The sequence below is a fragment of the Ictalurus furcatus genome, chromosome 5 (genome assembly GCF_023375685.1).
Source record: "Ictalurus furcatus strain D&B chromosome 5, Billie_1.0, whole genome shotgun sequence".
NCBI classification, from domain to species: domain Eukaryota; kingdom Metazoa; phylum Chordata; class Actinopteri; order Siluriformes; family Ictaluridae; genus Ictalurus; species Ictalurus furcatus.
In genome coordinates this window covers 1139791-1157560 of record NC_071259.1, presented here as the reverse complement: position 1 = coordinate 1157560, position 17770 = coordinate 1139791, and the positions used below count along the sequence as shown (strand labels likewise).

The 17770-nt window shown below is 40.5% G+C and overlaps 1 protein-coding gene across 1 annotated transcript in view; it reads right to left on the bottom strand.

The window, feature by feature from the left end:
- LOC128607270 (alpha-2-macroglobulin-like) overlaps window positions 1-17770 on the bottom strand; it is a 36718-nt gene that overhangs the window by 8357 nt on the left and 10591 nt on the right. The window contains exons 10-25 of the mRNA XM_053623944.1: window positions 17109-17339; window positions 15413-15619; window positions 13383-13532; window positions 13075-13242; window positions 12381-12453; window positions 11861-12315; window positions 9704-9830; window positions 9246-9367; window positions 8066-8114; window positions 7625-7708; window positions 6255-6431; window positions 5858-5939; window positions 3937-4093; window positions 3495-3569; window positions 944-1106; window positions 185-378 (exon numbers count right to left, since the gene is read on the bottom strand). Of these exons, the coding sequence (XP_053479919.1) occupies window positions 185-378; window positions 944-1106; window positions 3495-3569; window positions 3937-4093; window positions 5858-5939; window positions 6255-6431; window positions 7625-7708; window positions 8066-8114; window positions 9246-9367; window positions 9704-9830; window positions 11861-12315; window positions 12381-12453; window positions 13075-13242; window positions 13383-13532; window positions 15413-15619; window positions 17109-17339 (2514 nt within the window). The remainder of the gene's footprint in view (window positions 1-184; window positions 379-943; window positions 1107-3494; window positions 3570-3936; window positions 4094-5857; window positions 5940-6254; window positions 6432-7624; window positions 7709-8065; window positions 8115-9245; window positions 9368-9703; window positions 9831-11860; window positions 12316-12380; window positions 12454-13074; window positions 13243-13382; window positions 13533-15412; window positions 15620-17108; window positions 17340-17770) is intronic.

The window sequence follows — 17770 nt, the reverse complement described above, 5'->3', positions numbered from 1 at the left end:
GGGAATAGATCAAAGACGGGCAAGCCGGTTAGTCGGCCATACGGGGTAAGAGGGTTAATCTTTGAATAGCATTTGTGCGATAATTAGAAAGTGCAGTATGTTTTTTTGAATAAAAGGTGTGAAGTTAAAGGGGAAAGGTCATGCAAACTGTAAAGTATGAGACTGATGTGTTGAAGCTTTGTACCTGTGTAGACCTGAAACCCCCGAAGGCGTTCTGCTGCTGAGAAAGCCAACGGACGATGCTGGTACTGTAACCCAGACCAAACCCAGAGAGCTGGGGTCCAGACATCAGAGCCAGAAGCACATACGAGGTAATCTCCACCTCCAAAGAGTCCGTCAAAGACCCACTATCCACTCTGCTCCAGTGCCTCCCGCCCCCTGAAGGAGATATTAGAGAAATACTGAAGCCATTGACCTAAGGTTGTCCAATGAAAAGGTCTGAATATGTTTGTACAGTGTACATTTCCATATGGATGATTTCTCGGTGGGAGAGATGGCATACTCATTCCCCTGTCAATCCCAGCAACACTAGATGGTTGTTGGTGCCTGTGAGCTCGTGTATGCAGAAGAGGGCATAGAGCACATTCCTCCGAGTGTGTTAAACTGCCCTGTTACGCAGCATGAGCAACAGTTGCAGCTGGCTGGAAGAATCATGCGTTAGCCTTCACCCTCTCTGCTTAATAGATGTCATGATAGGGGAAGGCTGGATGCTGGGTGAGAAATAGGTGACCAAATTGGGAAGAAAATGAGGAGGGGAAGAAGTTCCAGTCTAGATACAGAAACAGTTATTCAGAGCACTAAGCAGATACAGATAGAGATAGTGTCATTATGTTACACCATTATTAAATATTGGCCTACACTTGTACAGTGCCCTGTGTCAGCTGTTGGAGAAGGTTTTTCAGTTTTTTCTGTGTGGTGTTTTGATAGACTTGTAGCATCAAACCTGAGACTATGGCCTTTGCATCCAGGTCTAAGATGAGGGTGTTCCTGATCGCCTGATCTCCAGCTAGAGTGAAGGTGTAGAAAAGGAGAGCCTTGGCGTAGGTGGAGTTCACTTGAGTGTACGCATTCCTCAGGCACTCGAGACTCCTGTTCACCACAGGATCCTGTCGTATACATATTAACATGTGTATATCATGATCCATTCACGAGAGACAAATCAATATCTTTGCACCACAAAATGCACATATAAAGATCCATTTTTTAAAGTCAGTGTTGTCCATTTCGATTTTGTTGCAATAAGACATTCTCAAACAAGTTGTTCAAACTACATTTGTTTTTTTCATACATTATACATACAATCATCTCAAATTAACTCAGGGTGCTGGTGTTTTTTTAAGCAAACACCTTAAATCAGGGGTCTCAAACTCCCAGCCCACGGCCACTTCAGGCCTGCCTTCTCCCTCAGTCCGGAGATTAATAGAAATGCTATCTGCCTGATATGCAATGAAAAAGTTGCAGTTTTAAAGGAATATAATATCAAGCATCATTGTTGTACTAAACATGGAGAGCAGTACGAGAAGTACGAGGGAGATGAGAGGGCAACACGAGCCACGCAGCTTCAGAGAGAATTTATATCTCAGCAAAGTATTTTTCATAAAGTCCATCCAAAAAGGATGCCGATACTGCAGTTGAGGCAAGTTATGTGGTGAGTGAATTAATCGCCAAAGCCAGAAAGCCATTCACTGAAGGCCCGTTTCTGAAGGACTGCATGATGAAAGTTGCGGATATTTTATGTCCAGAAAAAAAGAGCTTGTTCAACAATATAGCGCTATCGGCTAACACAGTGGAGTAGTGTATCAGCGAGTTATCAAGTGACATTTATGATCAGTTACGTGACAAAGTTAAAGTTTTTACTGCATACTCTGTGACACTTGATGAAAGCACAGATAAAACGGACAATGCTCAGCTCGCAATTTTCATAAGGGGTATTAATGAGAAGTTCAAAGAGCCCCATCTGTGACAGGCAGAAAAAACGGACTGGTTGCGCTGGTACAAAAAAAATTAGAAGAGGAAAAACAGGTCCAGCAGATGTTCTGCACTGCATTATACACCAACAGGCACTGTGCAGCAAGTGCCTGAAATATGAACATGTCATGTCTGTTGCCCTGAAATGTATTAATTATATCAGATCCAGGGGTTTGTAGCACCACCAAATCAGGGCCTTTTTGCAAGAAATTGAGTCAGTATATGGTGATGTACTTTACTTTACTGAGGTGTGCTGACTCAGCAGCGAAAATGTCCTGAAGAAATTCTTTGAGTTAAGAGGTGAAGAGATTCATGGAAGATGGCAGAATGGATGTTCATGAATTTGATGATCCAAAATGGGTGATGGATCTTGCCTTCCTAGTGGACATAACACATGAGCTAAACATCCTTAACCTGATGCTCCAGGGCCCTGATCACCTCATCACAGCAGCTTATGAAAACGTGAAAGCCTTCTCCATAAAACTGAGATTGTGGAAATGTCAGCTTTCTGCAAAAATCCTTAGCCATTTCCCATCATGCAGATCTCTTGTGGAGGAGGGCACATCATTCAAAATTAAATATACACCTGCTATTGACAACCTACTGCAGGAATGTGATGAGCGCTTTGCTGATTTCAAGGCACACCGTGACACTTTCCAGCTGTTTGCAGACCCCTTCTCAGTTGATGTGGAGAGTGTCCCAAGTGTCTTGCAAATGGAACTTATTGACTTGCTGTATAACAGTGAACTAAAAACTAAATTCAGGGAGGCACAGGGAAAAGCAGATCTCATTGGACAATTTCTGAGAGACTTACCTCCATCCTTCCCAGAACTGTTAAAAATGTTCAGTCGGTTATTGTGCCTTTTTGGAAGCACATATCTGTGTGGAAAACTTTTCTCAACAATGAACTTTAATAAATGCAAGTACAGGTCCAGGATTACTGACGCCCATCTTGAAGCTGTACTTAGGGTTTTGACTACAACCTCCATCAGGGAAAATATATCTCAATTGTGTGAGAAGAAGCGCTGTCAGGTGTCTGGCAAGAATTAAAACATAGCAAAAATTTGTGTGTTTTATGTTGAAATTGGTACCAAGTTATGGTATTGTTATGGTTATTTTTACTACTACTAAATTTGTTTGATAAAATATCTTGGTAATGGTAATAAAAAAAAAGTACATTTTGAGAATATTGCACTTTCGTGGAGTACTTTAAATGCTCTTGCAACCCACCTATGAGATGACAGTACCCAAAGTGGTCCCAGAGCAATTTGAGTTTGAGACCCCTGCCTTAAATATAAAACTTTAAACTACGCATTAATGAATAAATTTTGTTAGTTGTTGAAAAACTGATTCATTGAAAAATATTTTTATATTTATTTATTTTTAAAAAAATCACCACTTGTTTCCATACGTGTTGTAGTGTACGTTTATCATTATTGTGTATTTTTACATTACCGTCTGTAATGATCCAAAATTCACTGAATTTGTGTGTATGTAAAAGTTCATCAGTGAAACAGTTTACTCACTGCAATTGTATAATTGAGCTCCAGCATTGCAGCTGCGACGTACGCCGAGAGAGTCACCTCATCATTCACCCCTCCCTGAGAGACCGAGAGAGATTATTACTGTAATTCTTCAGTCCCAAAATTAAATATAGTTAATCTCACAGCACTGGTAGATTCTATGGATTTTCGGTAACTTGACAAGCTGTACAACTCAAATGTTGTTTACCGAACATTAAATGTAACTATAAACTGATAAAAAAAAGTGTCAATCATTAATACATAAAACAATGTAATTGTTGGCACACAGCAGAGTTATAAGAGGAATAAAACTCTCCAGAACATGCTGTTAGAGGAAAATAATCAACATTTAGGTTGTAGCACTAACTCTATTTCATCACACCACCTGCTGTTAATTGTTTTCCTCTAACAGCATGTGGTATTGGACTCAGACTGGTCTCCTGACCTTCATGTCAGTGTGGATGAGTCGTCCCACTGAGGCAAAGCATCCATTAGCCTGCTGCTGCTGACTGAGCCAGGCCTTCGCCTGATCCACAAACAACTGATCTACAAAGATGTATCGCTTGGCACTTCCGAAAGACTTCATCACGAACGCCGTCAACCTGAGAACACAAACATGATCAGGTCTGTAGTCTGAAATCAAAACCACAATGTTTATTTGGAATGTAGAAAACATTGCAGGACTCTTTTGTGTTTCAGACGTCAACTTAATTGCATCTATATATAAATTGATATAAATATATAAACATCGGATCCATTACAACTGAATAAATATATAATATATAATGATTTAATATGGTTTTTAATTGTTTTCTGTGAGATGTTTATTTATGAAAGGAGTCTCCAGTGTCAGTGCTTTGTAACAGTAAGACAACTGTTTATAGCCAATATAACAGTGAGACCAGTAACCTTAGTAGGCTTTCCACAACTTTAAATGTAACAATAAATGGATAAAAAGTATGATGTGTCATTCATATTTATTAATAATTAAGAAATATTTCATTGTTTGCATTGTTGTGGTATAAGAGGAATAAAACTCTTCAGGGTGGTAAGTGTAAATCCGCTTCATCACACTACGTTGTTATTGATTATTTTACTGTAACAAAGTGACACACTTTATTATTTACATGAGCACTAGGTTCGGGGGGGGGGGGGGGGGGGGGGGGTTGTATTTCAGTCTTTACTCCAGCCCCGTGGTGGACCTCGGCCAATGCCGCAGCCCCGCTGGGGGCGGTGCTCCGCCGGGCAGCAGACAGGATGCCTTGTTTCCTGAATCATCAAAGGACAGATTACACAGGGGCCCAGGACCGCCGTTGGAGGGGGGTGCTCTTTGGCGCTCCAGGAGGAGTGCCTTTGAGGGGGGTTTTGTCATTATCTCACCAGCAGATGGCGCTGAGGCGATGATGTGCACAAGCAGCTGGAGAGTGCATGCACATGCTTGAAGTGCGCATGCACGGTAAGACTGTGTTTACAATGGACATGTGCACTTGTTTTGGTTCCTGTTATGTATCGCCCGGTTCAATTATTGGCGGAGGTGTGAGGGTGTCTTTTGAAGTGTTGCCAGCTGTCAGCAATTAAGATAATTGTGACTGGTTATTTAAAGACCTCAAGTTGCTACGCACGTCAGGCGGTATTAGCGTAGCGTAATGAAGGATTAAAGGAAAGACGGAATGTACAATGGTGCCAGGCGGTAATGTGTTCATGCTCTGTCTAGTTTCCTGTTCCTAGTTTCATGCTCTAGTTAGAAGAGGGTTCATGCCATAGTTAGAAGAGGGTTCATGCCATAGTTAGAAGAGGGTTCATGCCATAGTCAAATGAGTGTTTACGCCATAGTTAAATGAGTGTTTATGCCATAGTTAAATGAGTGTTTATGCCATAGTTAAATGAGTGTTTATGCCATAGTTAAATGAGTGTTCATTCCATAGTTGAACGAGTGTTTCCTGCCTTAAGTGTAAATAAAGGCTTTACTCCTGCGCTTACTTCCTGTTGAGTCCTTTTTCATAACTGTCAGACAACCGTTTATAGGCAATATAACAGTGAGATCAGGAACTTTAGTAGGCTTTCCACAACATTAAATGTAACAATAAATGGATAAAAAGTATGATGTGTCATTCATATTTATTAATAATAACATTAATAATTTTCATTGTTGGCATTGTTGTGGTATAAGAGGAATAAAACTCTTCATGGTGGTAAGAGTAAATCCACTTCATCACACTACATTGTTATTGATTATTTTTCTAGAACAAAATGACACACAGATTATTACTTACATGACGACTAGGCAGGGGGGTTGGGGTGAAGCATTTTTTAGTCTTTAATTGTTTAGTTTCAGCTTTTTTACAGCTGCATTCTATGAGACTCACCATGTGTTGCCTGACGGATCACTCATCCCAAAAGCACTGTAAGATCCATCAGTGTGTTTGTACGTCAGTTCTCTCTGATATCCTGTACAGGAAATGAGACAAACAAGAAGTTGTGTGATGTTAATACAATGTACGTCTATTTTTGTTATTTAAATGTAGCTATTCCCACCCACTATCCAAGTCTTGGGAGGGGAAGAGAGAGAGAAATTAATTGGATGAACACAAGACTAGTACAGTCATCAACAATAAACTATAAAATTAAAACAAAAAATATCTAAAACTATTTTTGTGTACTTCTTCCATTGAAAAAATAATTAGCAAAAGGGACACTTTAAGGAGAAATGGTAGAGGAGGTGGATGTCAAAAAGGTCTCATTTGAAACACTCAAAGTCCTCACCGCTCACGAGGTAGGTCATGGCCGTGCTCCTGATCTGGGGCGTGAGCTGGTTGGTGCTCTCCAGGTACAGCAGGATGAAGATGTTGGGGGCGAAGAGTAGCATGTTTTGCTCTCCACAGCCATACGGCATCGCAAGGAGACTTGCCAGGTTCTGTAGAGCTCGGCCCATCAGATCTCCTGCACAGAAAAGATTATTTAAAGGCAATGTGCAGTGGAAATCACAGTGAATTTTTCTTCCTAAATATAATTGGATATTTGTTTGTGAAATAATCTAGTTCTAGACTTTACTTTTGATTAGATTGTGAAAAGTGGGTGTTACTAAAGCTAGCACTGTGTTTCTGCTTCAGTTATTATTTTATTTCAATGTTTAGTTTAACATACTATTTTAGTATATTTACTATTTTTAATACTTTCATTAAAAAAAGGGCAATGGTTATTTGATTTGTCTCTCTGGAAGAATCAATACCTCTACAACAGATTTCTGTTTAAGGGAAGATTTCAGTGTTAAAACTAGAACTGTTTTTACACCCTTTAAAGGGAGAGAACCATAGCCTTTGATTTGGAGGTGCTCATTTTCATCCCAGCTACTTCACATACAGCACTGAAACATTCTAGTGCATGTCAGAGGTCCAGTTCAGATGCTGCCAAATGAACATCATCTTTAAATAACAGGGATGTTATTTATAGGCTCCCATACTGAAGACCCTTCCAACCTTAGCTGTGTATTGATATCCTGTCCATGGAAACCAGACAAACAGAAGTGAAGATAGAGTGAAGATATAGACACTCCCCTGTAATTCCTTAAAATAGTAGTTTGCCATAACATCTTTAGGGTCACCCAAACATCTTTTCATGGACTCCCTGAATTCCCCCCATGTCCTATTTCTCAATTGTTTGCATATCTGCATCACCCAACTGCAGCATGAAAACTCCTGCTTGCTTATAAATAAGTGGGCAAGAAGAGTTTATATAGAGTTTTCACCCCCACCCAAAAATATAAATCAAATAATTTTATATATCTATTAGTTCGCCCTTCGTGCGTCTTTTCTCTTTGTCTTATGATCTTTCTCTTTTCATGGCCATGCCTAAATTCTATCTTGTCCCTTGTTTGCTCAACATTCCTTCTGCTTTTCATTTCAGCTTCTTTTATACTAAACAAACCATACCAGTCACCCCTCTACAACGGTGTGACAAAAGGCTGGATCAAAGGCTGGCCTTAAGTATCCTGCCTGTCAGGTGCAGGCAATCCAGGTTAATCAGCCTGGAGTTGAGGATTCCTTATTATTAACTTGATTTGATGCTGCAAGTTATACTCAAATGCTACTAATAATGGTCCAAACTGATGAAATAGAAACAGTTCTTCAACTCACCCAGGACAGAGACTGAGGCCATGGCTGAACCTTCCACGAACACCTCAGGCAGAATCAGTGAGACAGTCGCCTGAACAATACCATCTACCAAAACAAAAGCCAAGGGGAAAACATGTGGTACAACTGCATAAACCCAGTGTTTAGTTCTTAAACAAGACCCTTAAACTGTCGTCAGTGTGTTTGGATCACATCCTGTCAAGCATTCTTTGATTAATTAGACATAAATGTCATGTAAATGTAACTGTATAGAATTAACCGCATGCCTCCTCCTGAGCAGTGACCACAAATTCCAAATAATCCATGTATTTCTGAGCAATGAAATCATAAACTGCTTTGTAATGACACACTAAATGATCAGTGAACAATTCTAAAACACAAATGATAATATGAATCAGATGGTTAAACGTTATAAATAAGGTGAAGGAATGAAGTGAGTCTGACCTGGACAGAGAAGTTCATTGTAGCTTGTACATAGTTTGGTTCCCTCAGCCTGAAAATGGTAAGAGAATAATAATCCAATCATTAATCACAATTACATCGTCAGTCAAAGAGCTGTATTAAGAGCAACTGTTACACCACGGCCAGCAGAGGGCACTGTGGCACGGATCCGGACTGGTCACATGACTGTTTTGTTCACATTCGCTTTCTGCCCGAGTTCTAGTTTCTGTTTTGAGGTTGTGTTTGATTTAACCCAGGTGTATTTGGTTTAGATTAATTATGTTGGGTATTTAAACCCCTCGGGTCTATGCGCACGTGGCGCGATATTATTTGTAGTTAGAGTACCTGTATGAGAAGGATCAGTCTGAACGGTGGCGCATCTATGTTTAGCATGCTAAGCGGTCTTTACTTTCATGTCCTGTTTGCTGCCTCGACTCTAGTCCCATGTTTTCTCGCTAACTCTGGATAGACCGCGTTCCCGTGTTTGTTTGTTTGTGTCATTGATTTATTAATAAAGACAGTGCTCCTGCACGCACTTCCTGTCTCTCCCTCTGTTTCGTAACAGCAGCAACTTAAGTTCAAATATATGAACTTAATATTTATTGTACAGTATATTATGAAGAGGTTTTATGAAGTCCCTTAAATTGAGCATTTTTCAATAGCATCAACTTTAAGCCCTTGTCTTTAAACTGTAAAAACAAAATCGGGGGGGAAAAAACACATTCTACAAAAGTAAATTTATTACAAAATTGAAAATGTTTTCTCTAAACAAATACATTTGTTATATAGTCAACAGGAATGCTGTATATTTATATGAGTGGATATCAGAGTGGGATCTGTAGAACTTTTAAGAATTTCATTAAGAAAATGAAAATCACTCATTTATTAATGAGTACTATTGAGCTGAATATATTTGCCTGTTTGACTGGTCATTTGAGTTGATTAGGGTTTAATCCAAACCTCAATAATGGGACCTAATGTGTCCTATGAATGTAAGTTCTGAAATATAAAGTTCTCTAGCTCCAAGACACAGACCAAATATTACTGTAAACATTTAAACAATGAGCTTAATATTTGAAAGGTTGGATTATGTTAAAAAAATAATATGTACTGAGAAATGTATTTTATCCTTCAAGAGGTCTCTGGCTGGATTATTTGTTAGTAGTAATAATAATGTAATCACCTTCACTTGCAGTGTTTTAATGACCATGTCGATGCGTCCTTTCTGTGGTACAGTAACTGCACTCGCCCCACACCGAGTCGCTGATTTCACAGCCTCCGCCGTCACATTGATGCTTACCTCCCCTATAACACACACACACACACACACACACACACACACACAGGAAATCACTAACTATCCGAAAAATAGTGTTTGAAGTTGAACTTTTATGAATTTATAATATTTAATCTGCATTTTCCATTGGCGGTGAAGTGATGACCTTGTGATAATATAAAAGTCAGAAATTAGAATGTATCTTATGTCTGGTTTTAGTGTGCTGTTTGTAAATGTCAGGAGACAGCTGTGGAACAGAGCAGAAGCTATTTTAAACTATTTAATATTTAACTATATAATTTGAGAAGGTTTACATTTCCATTTCAGCATTTTCTATGAACTTTAAGTTGAAAAGTTTGACGTACCCAGAACCAGTGGTGTGATGGTCCAGGAGAAGGTCTGGCTCTCGTCAGCACACAGGCAGCTTGTGTAACTGCAGTTTTTACACACTTGTGCTGAGAACTGCTTTGAGCCAGCCAAACTCACCTTCACCTTTAACAGAGTTTTCATTCCATCAGCTATCTGAATACTAACCATACTTTTTCCTCAGTTGATCCTTATTCAAGGAAAAGTAGTGTGACACCAGATGACGGCACAGATAACAGATGACATCACATAGTAATTTGTATTTTCATTGAATCGCATTGACTGTAATAAAACGTCTGGGTTACGCATGTAACCCTGTTCCCTAAGAAGGGAATGAGATGTTGCATTTAGCATAACACTATGGGGAGCGCCTCTCGCGCGTGACCGGCATCTGAAGCTTGTGTAAAATCATGCCTATTTATAGGCCTGCCATGAGCTGGTGACGTGGCAATTAAACGCATCGCGTGATATAAATATCCCACCTGTGAACCGCACCATCAGCCTCTATTATCTGAAGCGAAGACGCAATTCACAGGCCTGCCCTGGTATGACAAAGCTACGTAACATCTCGTTCCCGTCTTAGGGAAGTTTTTCAAAGGGAAGTTCAACATTGCATTTAGCATAACACTATGGGAACGAGAATGCCCACTTCGTCATAGCGAGGGTACGGCCTGTTCAAAAAGACCCAAGCCCAAAGGTCACTGCAAAACACTCGAGCCCGGGGTGGAATGAATATCCAGGCTGTAATAATGAATGAATGTGTGTGGCGTAGACCACCCTGCAGCAGCACACACATCCTGTAAGGATACCCCTTTGGACAAAGCCTTGGCGGAGTAGACCGCCCTAGTGGAATGAGCCCTTATGCCCAGAGGCATAGCGAGAGCGCGCACATCATAAGCAATAGAGATTGCTTCCACTATCCAATTAGAGATGCGCTGCTTTGACATAGCATCACCTCTACTGTCGCTGCCAAAGTAGACCAGCAGCTACTCCAACACATGCCACTGGCCGGAGCAGTGGACGTAAGTACAGAGAGCCTTTACTGGACACAGTAGGTGTAGTCTCTCTTGTTCCAGTGTGGGGAATGGAGGAGGTGGGTGCACGGTGGCTTAGTGGTTAGCACGTTCAGCTCACACCTCCAGTGTCAGGGGTTCGATTCCCACTGGGGCCATGTGTGTGCGGAGTTTGCATGTTCTCCCCGTGCCGTGGGGGTTTCCTCCGGGTACTCTGGTTTCCTCCTCCCGTCCAAAGACATGCGTGGTAGGCTGATTGGTGTGTCTAAAGTGTCTGTAGTGTATGAATGGGTGTGAGTGTGTATGTGATTGTGCCCTGCAATGGACTGGCACCCTGTCCAGGGTGTACCCTGCCTTGTGCCCAATGCTTCCTGGGATAGGCTCCAGGTTCCTGTGACCCTGAAGAAGGAGTAAGTGGTAGAAGATGGATGGATGGAATGGAGGAGGGCAGAAAGCCTGCAACACAACAGGGTGTATTTTTTTGTTTTTTTGTTGTTTTTTTCCCCCTTTTTGGCTTTCCATAGCGGAAGGAGGAGTCACGAGATGAGCTCCAAAATCCAGTGGGGAGCCGAACCCAGAATAAAGAGCAAGAGATAGAGCAGCACTTGTCTCCGGCTCCTCTTCCGGATCCATAAGAGATCCCCCGAACCTGAGACAGCTAGCTGCCTATAAATAGACATGATTTTACACAAGCTTCAGATGCCAGTAACACGTGAGAGGCGCTCCTCATAGTGTTATGCTAAACACAAGTTCCCTTTGAAAGGGAACATGTTCTAAGGAGTAGGAGGTGTCCAGAAAATGTGCCAGTGGGCACATGCTGAGCAGTGATTTGCTGTTGACTTTACACACTGGTGGAGTCAAGTGAACCCTGCTGTCTCAGCTCATAACCAGCAACTGTGATGTGAGCTGGAGAGACATATCAAGTGCAGGACAGTCACTAATATGTGCTCAAAAATCTCTAGATTTGTCACCAGGTTCTTTAAAAAAAATAAAGTTGCTAAAACGATCTAAAAAGTCACAAACTGTAGTGCTAACATCAGTCAGTTGGCAATACTAAAACCCATCTGAATGTCATTTTCGTGTAACACTGTGATGGCATATCTTTTTTCAGAAAATATTATTAGACCATACGTGTGAGCTCACCATGATACAGCTTCGAAGGTAGTTGAAGACAGTGGCTTTGAGCGTGAACACTTCTCCTCGGATGACGGAGCTCGGCATGGTGAGGCTCACAAAGAAAGGCTGGAAGGCAGTGAGCTTGGTATTCGGTGCGACTCCGAACCCGACAGATGATGTACAAAATGCACCAGCCTGCCATGTAGTGATGGAATCTGGAACCGTTTTAATAACGGTCGTTGCTCCAGTCTGACTGTAGAGGAAAAAACACTGACTCAGTAACACAGCCAGAAGAAAGTGGAAACAAAATTCAGTTAAACATGCACACCTGACTGAAACGAGATCCCAAATCCACGTCTCTGGGAAATATTTGCGGATCGTAACGACTGGTGCAACTGAAGGAGTTGATGGACTCGAGGTAGCTGAAGCATCTGCACTTTTAGCACTGGTTGTTCCATCCTTGGCTACAGCTGCGGATGGAGCTGTACAGTGATATAACATACACATATCATGTCAAGAAGGAAATGACTGAAAAATAAACACTCACTTCTCCTAAGTGGGATAAAACACGGAATAGGTTTCTTGACTATGGCATTGGTGAGGATCTTGATTCCAACATCCTGAAAGAAAAACGGGAACACAACATTATTTTTGCATGTTGAAGATAACATTACACATCAACCTTCATTTTTAATAACAGATTATGACATTTTCACAATATTGTTTTATAGAATTACTACAAGTATAGGTTTACCTGTATAGGCAAAACAGGAACAGAATTATGGGAAAAAGCAATACATAGCAATACGTAGATTTTTTTTTTTAAATTTATGTCTATCCATTAAGGTACTGCTAGGGGTATGATATAGTGCTGCAAATGATATTTGGAATCATCCACTATGAAACTTAGTATACTACTAAATAAGTAATGAATAAATCACTCTAAACTAATTAATGATGGAGTGGGGTATTAGGGTTACGGTTACCACCCCGAAGTTGATTATTTTCCTAAAACAATATGTCTCCAGGTGTTTTCTTCCTCTTATACCACAGCAATTTGCCAAAAATTACAGTTTTTAATTTAGTAACTCATACTATGTATAGGTCCATTTGTGAAACAAATGTTTCTCACTTAGAGTTAGTTCCTGCTCTTATTTACATTATAGCAGCTATGAAAAGTCTTATAAAAATATAAAGCACTTACACCAAAGTTTATTTTTTTTAAATGAAAGATGTCTTACTTTAAAGGTGTTGTACACGTCGATTTTTCCGTAGGTTGGTATATAAATTGGCCGTAGTTTTGCAAATATGTTGATGATGGGTGGGTCCCCCGAGCATTGGGATGAATCCTCTTCATAGATGTTGTATGGATATCCTGATAACGTCTGGACAGGAAGCATGTTGAACACCTGGAATAATCAGGTATGATGTAATTCCTCAAAAGGAGTGCTGTTGTAATAACTGTTATTATTAACGACATTGCACCTATTGAAAACAAGTTATTACGTAAATGAGTAAACTGAAAGACATTTTGTTAGATTAAACACACAGATTCCGTGTTGAGCTCGTTCTCTGGTTTCAGCAATAACAGACTCTGATCGATGGCCCTCACTGAACACAGTGATCCTGGGGTGGCTCTCAGGATCAATGACACCTTAGCACCAGGAAGCTCAGACGACTGTGAGAAATTCAGAGACACCTGAAGGACCACAAATATGTAATTAAGTAAGTAAATATATAAATAAATAAACCTCTGGACAATGCAATAATCTTTCATTTATCAAAACCAACATACCAATATTTTATTCAGGTATTGTCAAGTTCAAGACTAAATGTAATACTTATTAAACTGTTGCTTAATAGAGCTGGCTTGTTGCTATGTTAAATGGAAAATCTAATGTTTATCAGCATCTTAATAAAAAAACTCTTTTGCCTCAGCACAAACCTCTGCTTTTGGTGGAAATTCAACACTGTGAATCCCTATAAAATAATAACCTGAGAACACCAATCCCAATGTGAAGCATGGTGATGGGAACATAATGTTGTGAGGATGCCTTTCATTAGCATTTGGGCAATCCTGGAAGTAAATCTTGAGACTGGGGTGGAGGTTCAACCTCCAGCAGGACAATGACTTTAAGCATACTGCTAAAGCTACACTGTGGTTCAAAATCAGGAACTTGATTGTGTTTGCATGGTCCAGACAAAGCCTGGACCTCAATCTGATCTGTAGCAATGTAGACTTCAATTGTTTTTCATGCAATATGACAGTAAAGTTCCCAAAAGCATTTTCAATTCTGGATTGTAACGGTACAAAATGTGGAAGAGTTCAAGACAGGTGAATACTCATGCAAGACACTATTGGTGTCATAGGTGACTGGTTCAGAGGCCCAAGTGCAGAGCCAACTGAAAACTGATGTGCACAAGCTGCTAAGGTATCGGGCCTAGAGAAGTGGGGCTAGGCCTTTGAAAGAAAACTTAGGGCATTGTTGAATAATTGTTGAGTAGCACTTTGAGGAACTCCATACCCTATGAACATTTTCCACTTCAGGTCGCATTGCCAGATATCTCTGGTCTGAGGTTAAAATGTAGAATCCTTCATTTTTCATTGGCAAGGCTAGAGATTTGGTCAGATCTGAATTGAAGTTAGTTGGCTGGACAATTTTGCGGTCATGCATTTAACATGCCTTTTTAATGTTGCACAGGGATCTGGGTTGGTGCTCTTGGACTGGCAAACTCGGATGTGGTCACTATTTTTTTTAAAACACGGATGAGACTGTGTTTTCCAATTATAGGGGAATCGCACTCCTCAGCCTTTGAGGAAAGGTCCATGCCAGGGTTCTGGAGAGGATACTCCATCTTATAGTTGAACCTACAATCCAGGAGGAACCATGCAGTTTCCTCATAAGCCATGGACCAGCTCTTTACTCATGCACAGCTTTGGGATAGGTAATGGTCATATGCTAATTCACTCTACAGGTGTTTATGGATTTGGAGAAGGCCTATAATCATGTTCCTTGACATTGATGGGGAAGCTATTGCAGGAGCTCAGGTAAGGTATCTTGCTTCTGCAATCAAGTCTCTGTATGAGCACAGTGAGTGTTCTGTTGGCATTCTTGTTGTTAAAGTAGGTGTGGAACTTCATCAAGAGTGCGTCTTGTCTCAAACCCTGTTTATGGTTTTCATGGATGGGACATCAAGATGGGACATCAAGATGGTGTTGTTCTTTTGGCATAATCCTAAACCTAATCACTGATCCACTCTCAAACTTTTGGCTGCTAAGTGTGAAGGGGGTGGGATGAAAATCAGCACCTTCACCTTCTCAAGTCATGAGCTGTGGTCAGTGCCTGAAATGAGGTTACTCTGAAGGGGTGCTGGCCTTACTCTCTGTTAGCTTAAGGAGCAAAACATTCTACTAGAGCCCCATACTAGGGCCACTGCTCTGTCTGCATAGAAAAAAATCTTATATCCACATATCTATTTGAAATTGGGTCATTTTATAGACCCAATTATCTAGGTAAATTATTTAGGTATCGAAAAAGGCAAAAAATGTCTTGCCACCTGTGAGGATTAATTTCTGACCTTGTTAGCCAAACACAGCTGAATGGGGAAGTTCATACTGTCTGCCACAGCCTCACCACTGGAAAGGATTGTGTACAGGACCACCTGAGCAACCGGGGACAACTGTAGCATGTTCCTCAGTGACAAAAACAGTGTGCCTCTGATCTCTGCTACAAAACAGATAAATATTCGAAGTTTAAGTGCATCAGCCAGCCACACAATGCCATTTAGAGGGTAATAATAATAATAATAATAATAATAATAATAATAATAATAACAGAACAAAATCAAATGAAAAATGTAAACAAATATCCCAATTAGAATTTGGGCTATGTATCTAACATTAAACCAAAGTTCCCTTTCAAAGGGAAATTGACGTTGCGTTTAGCATAACAGTATGGGAGTGCCCTTGTGCACGACTGGTATCTGAAGCTTGTGTAAAATCATGCCTCTATTTATAGGCCTGCCATGATCAGGTGACGTGGCAATTAAGCTCGTTGCGGAGTTTTAAGTCGGAGCTGTAAGTCGGAGCAGCTGATGGTCTGCTTTGGCAGCAACAGTAGAGGTGATGCTGTGTCAAAGCAGCGCATCTCTAATTGGATAGTGGAGGCAATCTCTATTGCTTATAAGGCACGTGGTCTTGCTACGCCTCTGGACATAAGGGCTCATTCCACTAGGGGGGTCGCCTCTGCAAAGGCTTTGTCCAAAGGTGTATCCTTACAGGATGTGTGTGCTGCTGCAGGGTGATCTACGCCACACACATTCATTCGTTATTACAGCCTGGATATTCATTCCACCCAGGGCTCTAGTGTCTTACAGTGACCCTCAGGCTTGGGTCTTTTTGAACAGGCCGTACCCTCGGTATGACGAAGTGGGTATTCTCGTTCCCATACTGTTATGCTAAACACAATGTGGAGTTCCCTTTGAAAGGGAACGTCTGGGTTACGCATGTAACTCTGTTCCCTGAGAAGGGAACAAGACGTCGCGTAGCTTTGTCATACCAGGGTAGGCCTGTGAATTACGTCTTTGCTTCAGATAATAGAGGCTGATGGCAGGGTTCACAGGTGGCATATTTATATTATGTGACGCGCTTAATTGCCACGTCACCTGATCATGGCAGGCCTATAAATAGAGGCATGATTTTACACAAGCTTCAATACCCCGTACGGGGTGCTCCCGTACTGTTATGCTAAACACATCGTCTCATTCCCTTCCCAGGGAACAGGGTTACATGTGTAACCCAGATGTTTTCCAGCCCTTACCTTGGTGCAAAACTATTTTGGTTTAAAAATTCATTGGGAGTTAATATATGGATGGTGTGATGTTTGTGATGTGTATTAACCTTTTCCTGAGGGTATAGACACCAAAAGACGTCCTTGCTGAACCAAATGTCCTCTAGACATCATCTACACAATAAAATTAAGATGCATAAATTGCAACGCATGAATTACAATTAAAATAAAAAAAAAGGATTTTTGAAAGACATTTTTAAAAGTTAGAACTACTTGGAAGGTCTAAATGAAAATCTGAAAACATACAAGGATTGAGTATTTGAGTAAGTACAAGTGTTCAGTTCATTTAGTACAGAAACAGTAGTTTCCAACTCTGTTAGTGAAAATTCCAACAAAGGCAAGCATCATACAATATATGCTGGAAATCCAATGAGTTACAAAGTTAATTGATAATAAATGAATGTTAGAGGGAAAACCATACGCACCATGTAGAAGAAGGACATATAGGGACTTGTGCGTGTATCGTCGTGTATCATGTACTCTGCTTCAATCACAGTATTTTTATCGCAGCTGAAAGGCATCGAGCTGCTCCTCAATTTAATAAAACTCAGGCTCTGGGAGTAGAAAGGCTGAAGACTGAGGTAGGCTTTAGGGTAGTATGGTGTGAGCTGATTTGCCACATATACAACTTTTCTGTTAGTCGTTTCATACTCTGCCTATTTAAAAGAATAATTAGAGAAACAGGAAAATAAAACTAACATATTACATATTTTTAAACCATAGTGCTGCTGAATTCTCAATTTTGCAAAAAGCTGCATTCTTTTGTCATAATACATTCAGTAGATAGTGAGGCACCAAATAGCTTATATAATAGCTTATAGCTGTTATATCAGGCCTCATCAACTGGTGCTCCACTGTCTAGATGTAGAACCAGCAAAGTATTTCAGTTCAGTGGACTGAACAAAAATAAATAAAACATATATCTCCATATAAATGTATGGGACATAGATATAGTTCACAGACTTGGTGTCAGTGGTAGATCCTGTGTTGATGTCTATCCAAAATTTGTTTATAAATTATTTAGATGAAGGCACCTCATCATATTGAAGCTAGCAAGAGAAATTATCTCAGAAAAAGAGAGTTCACA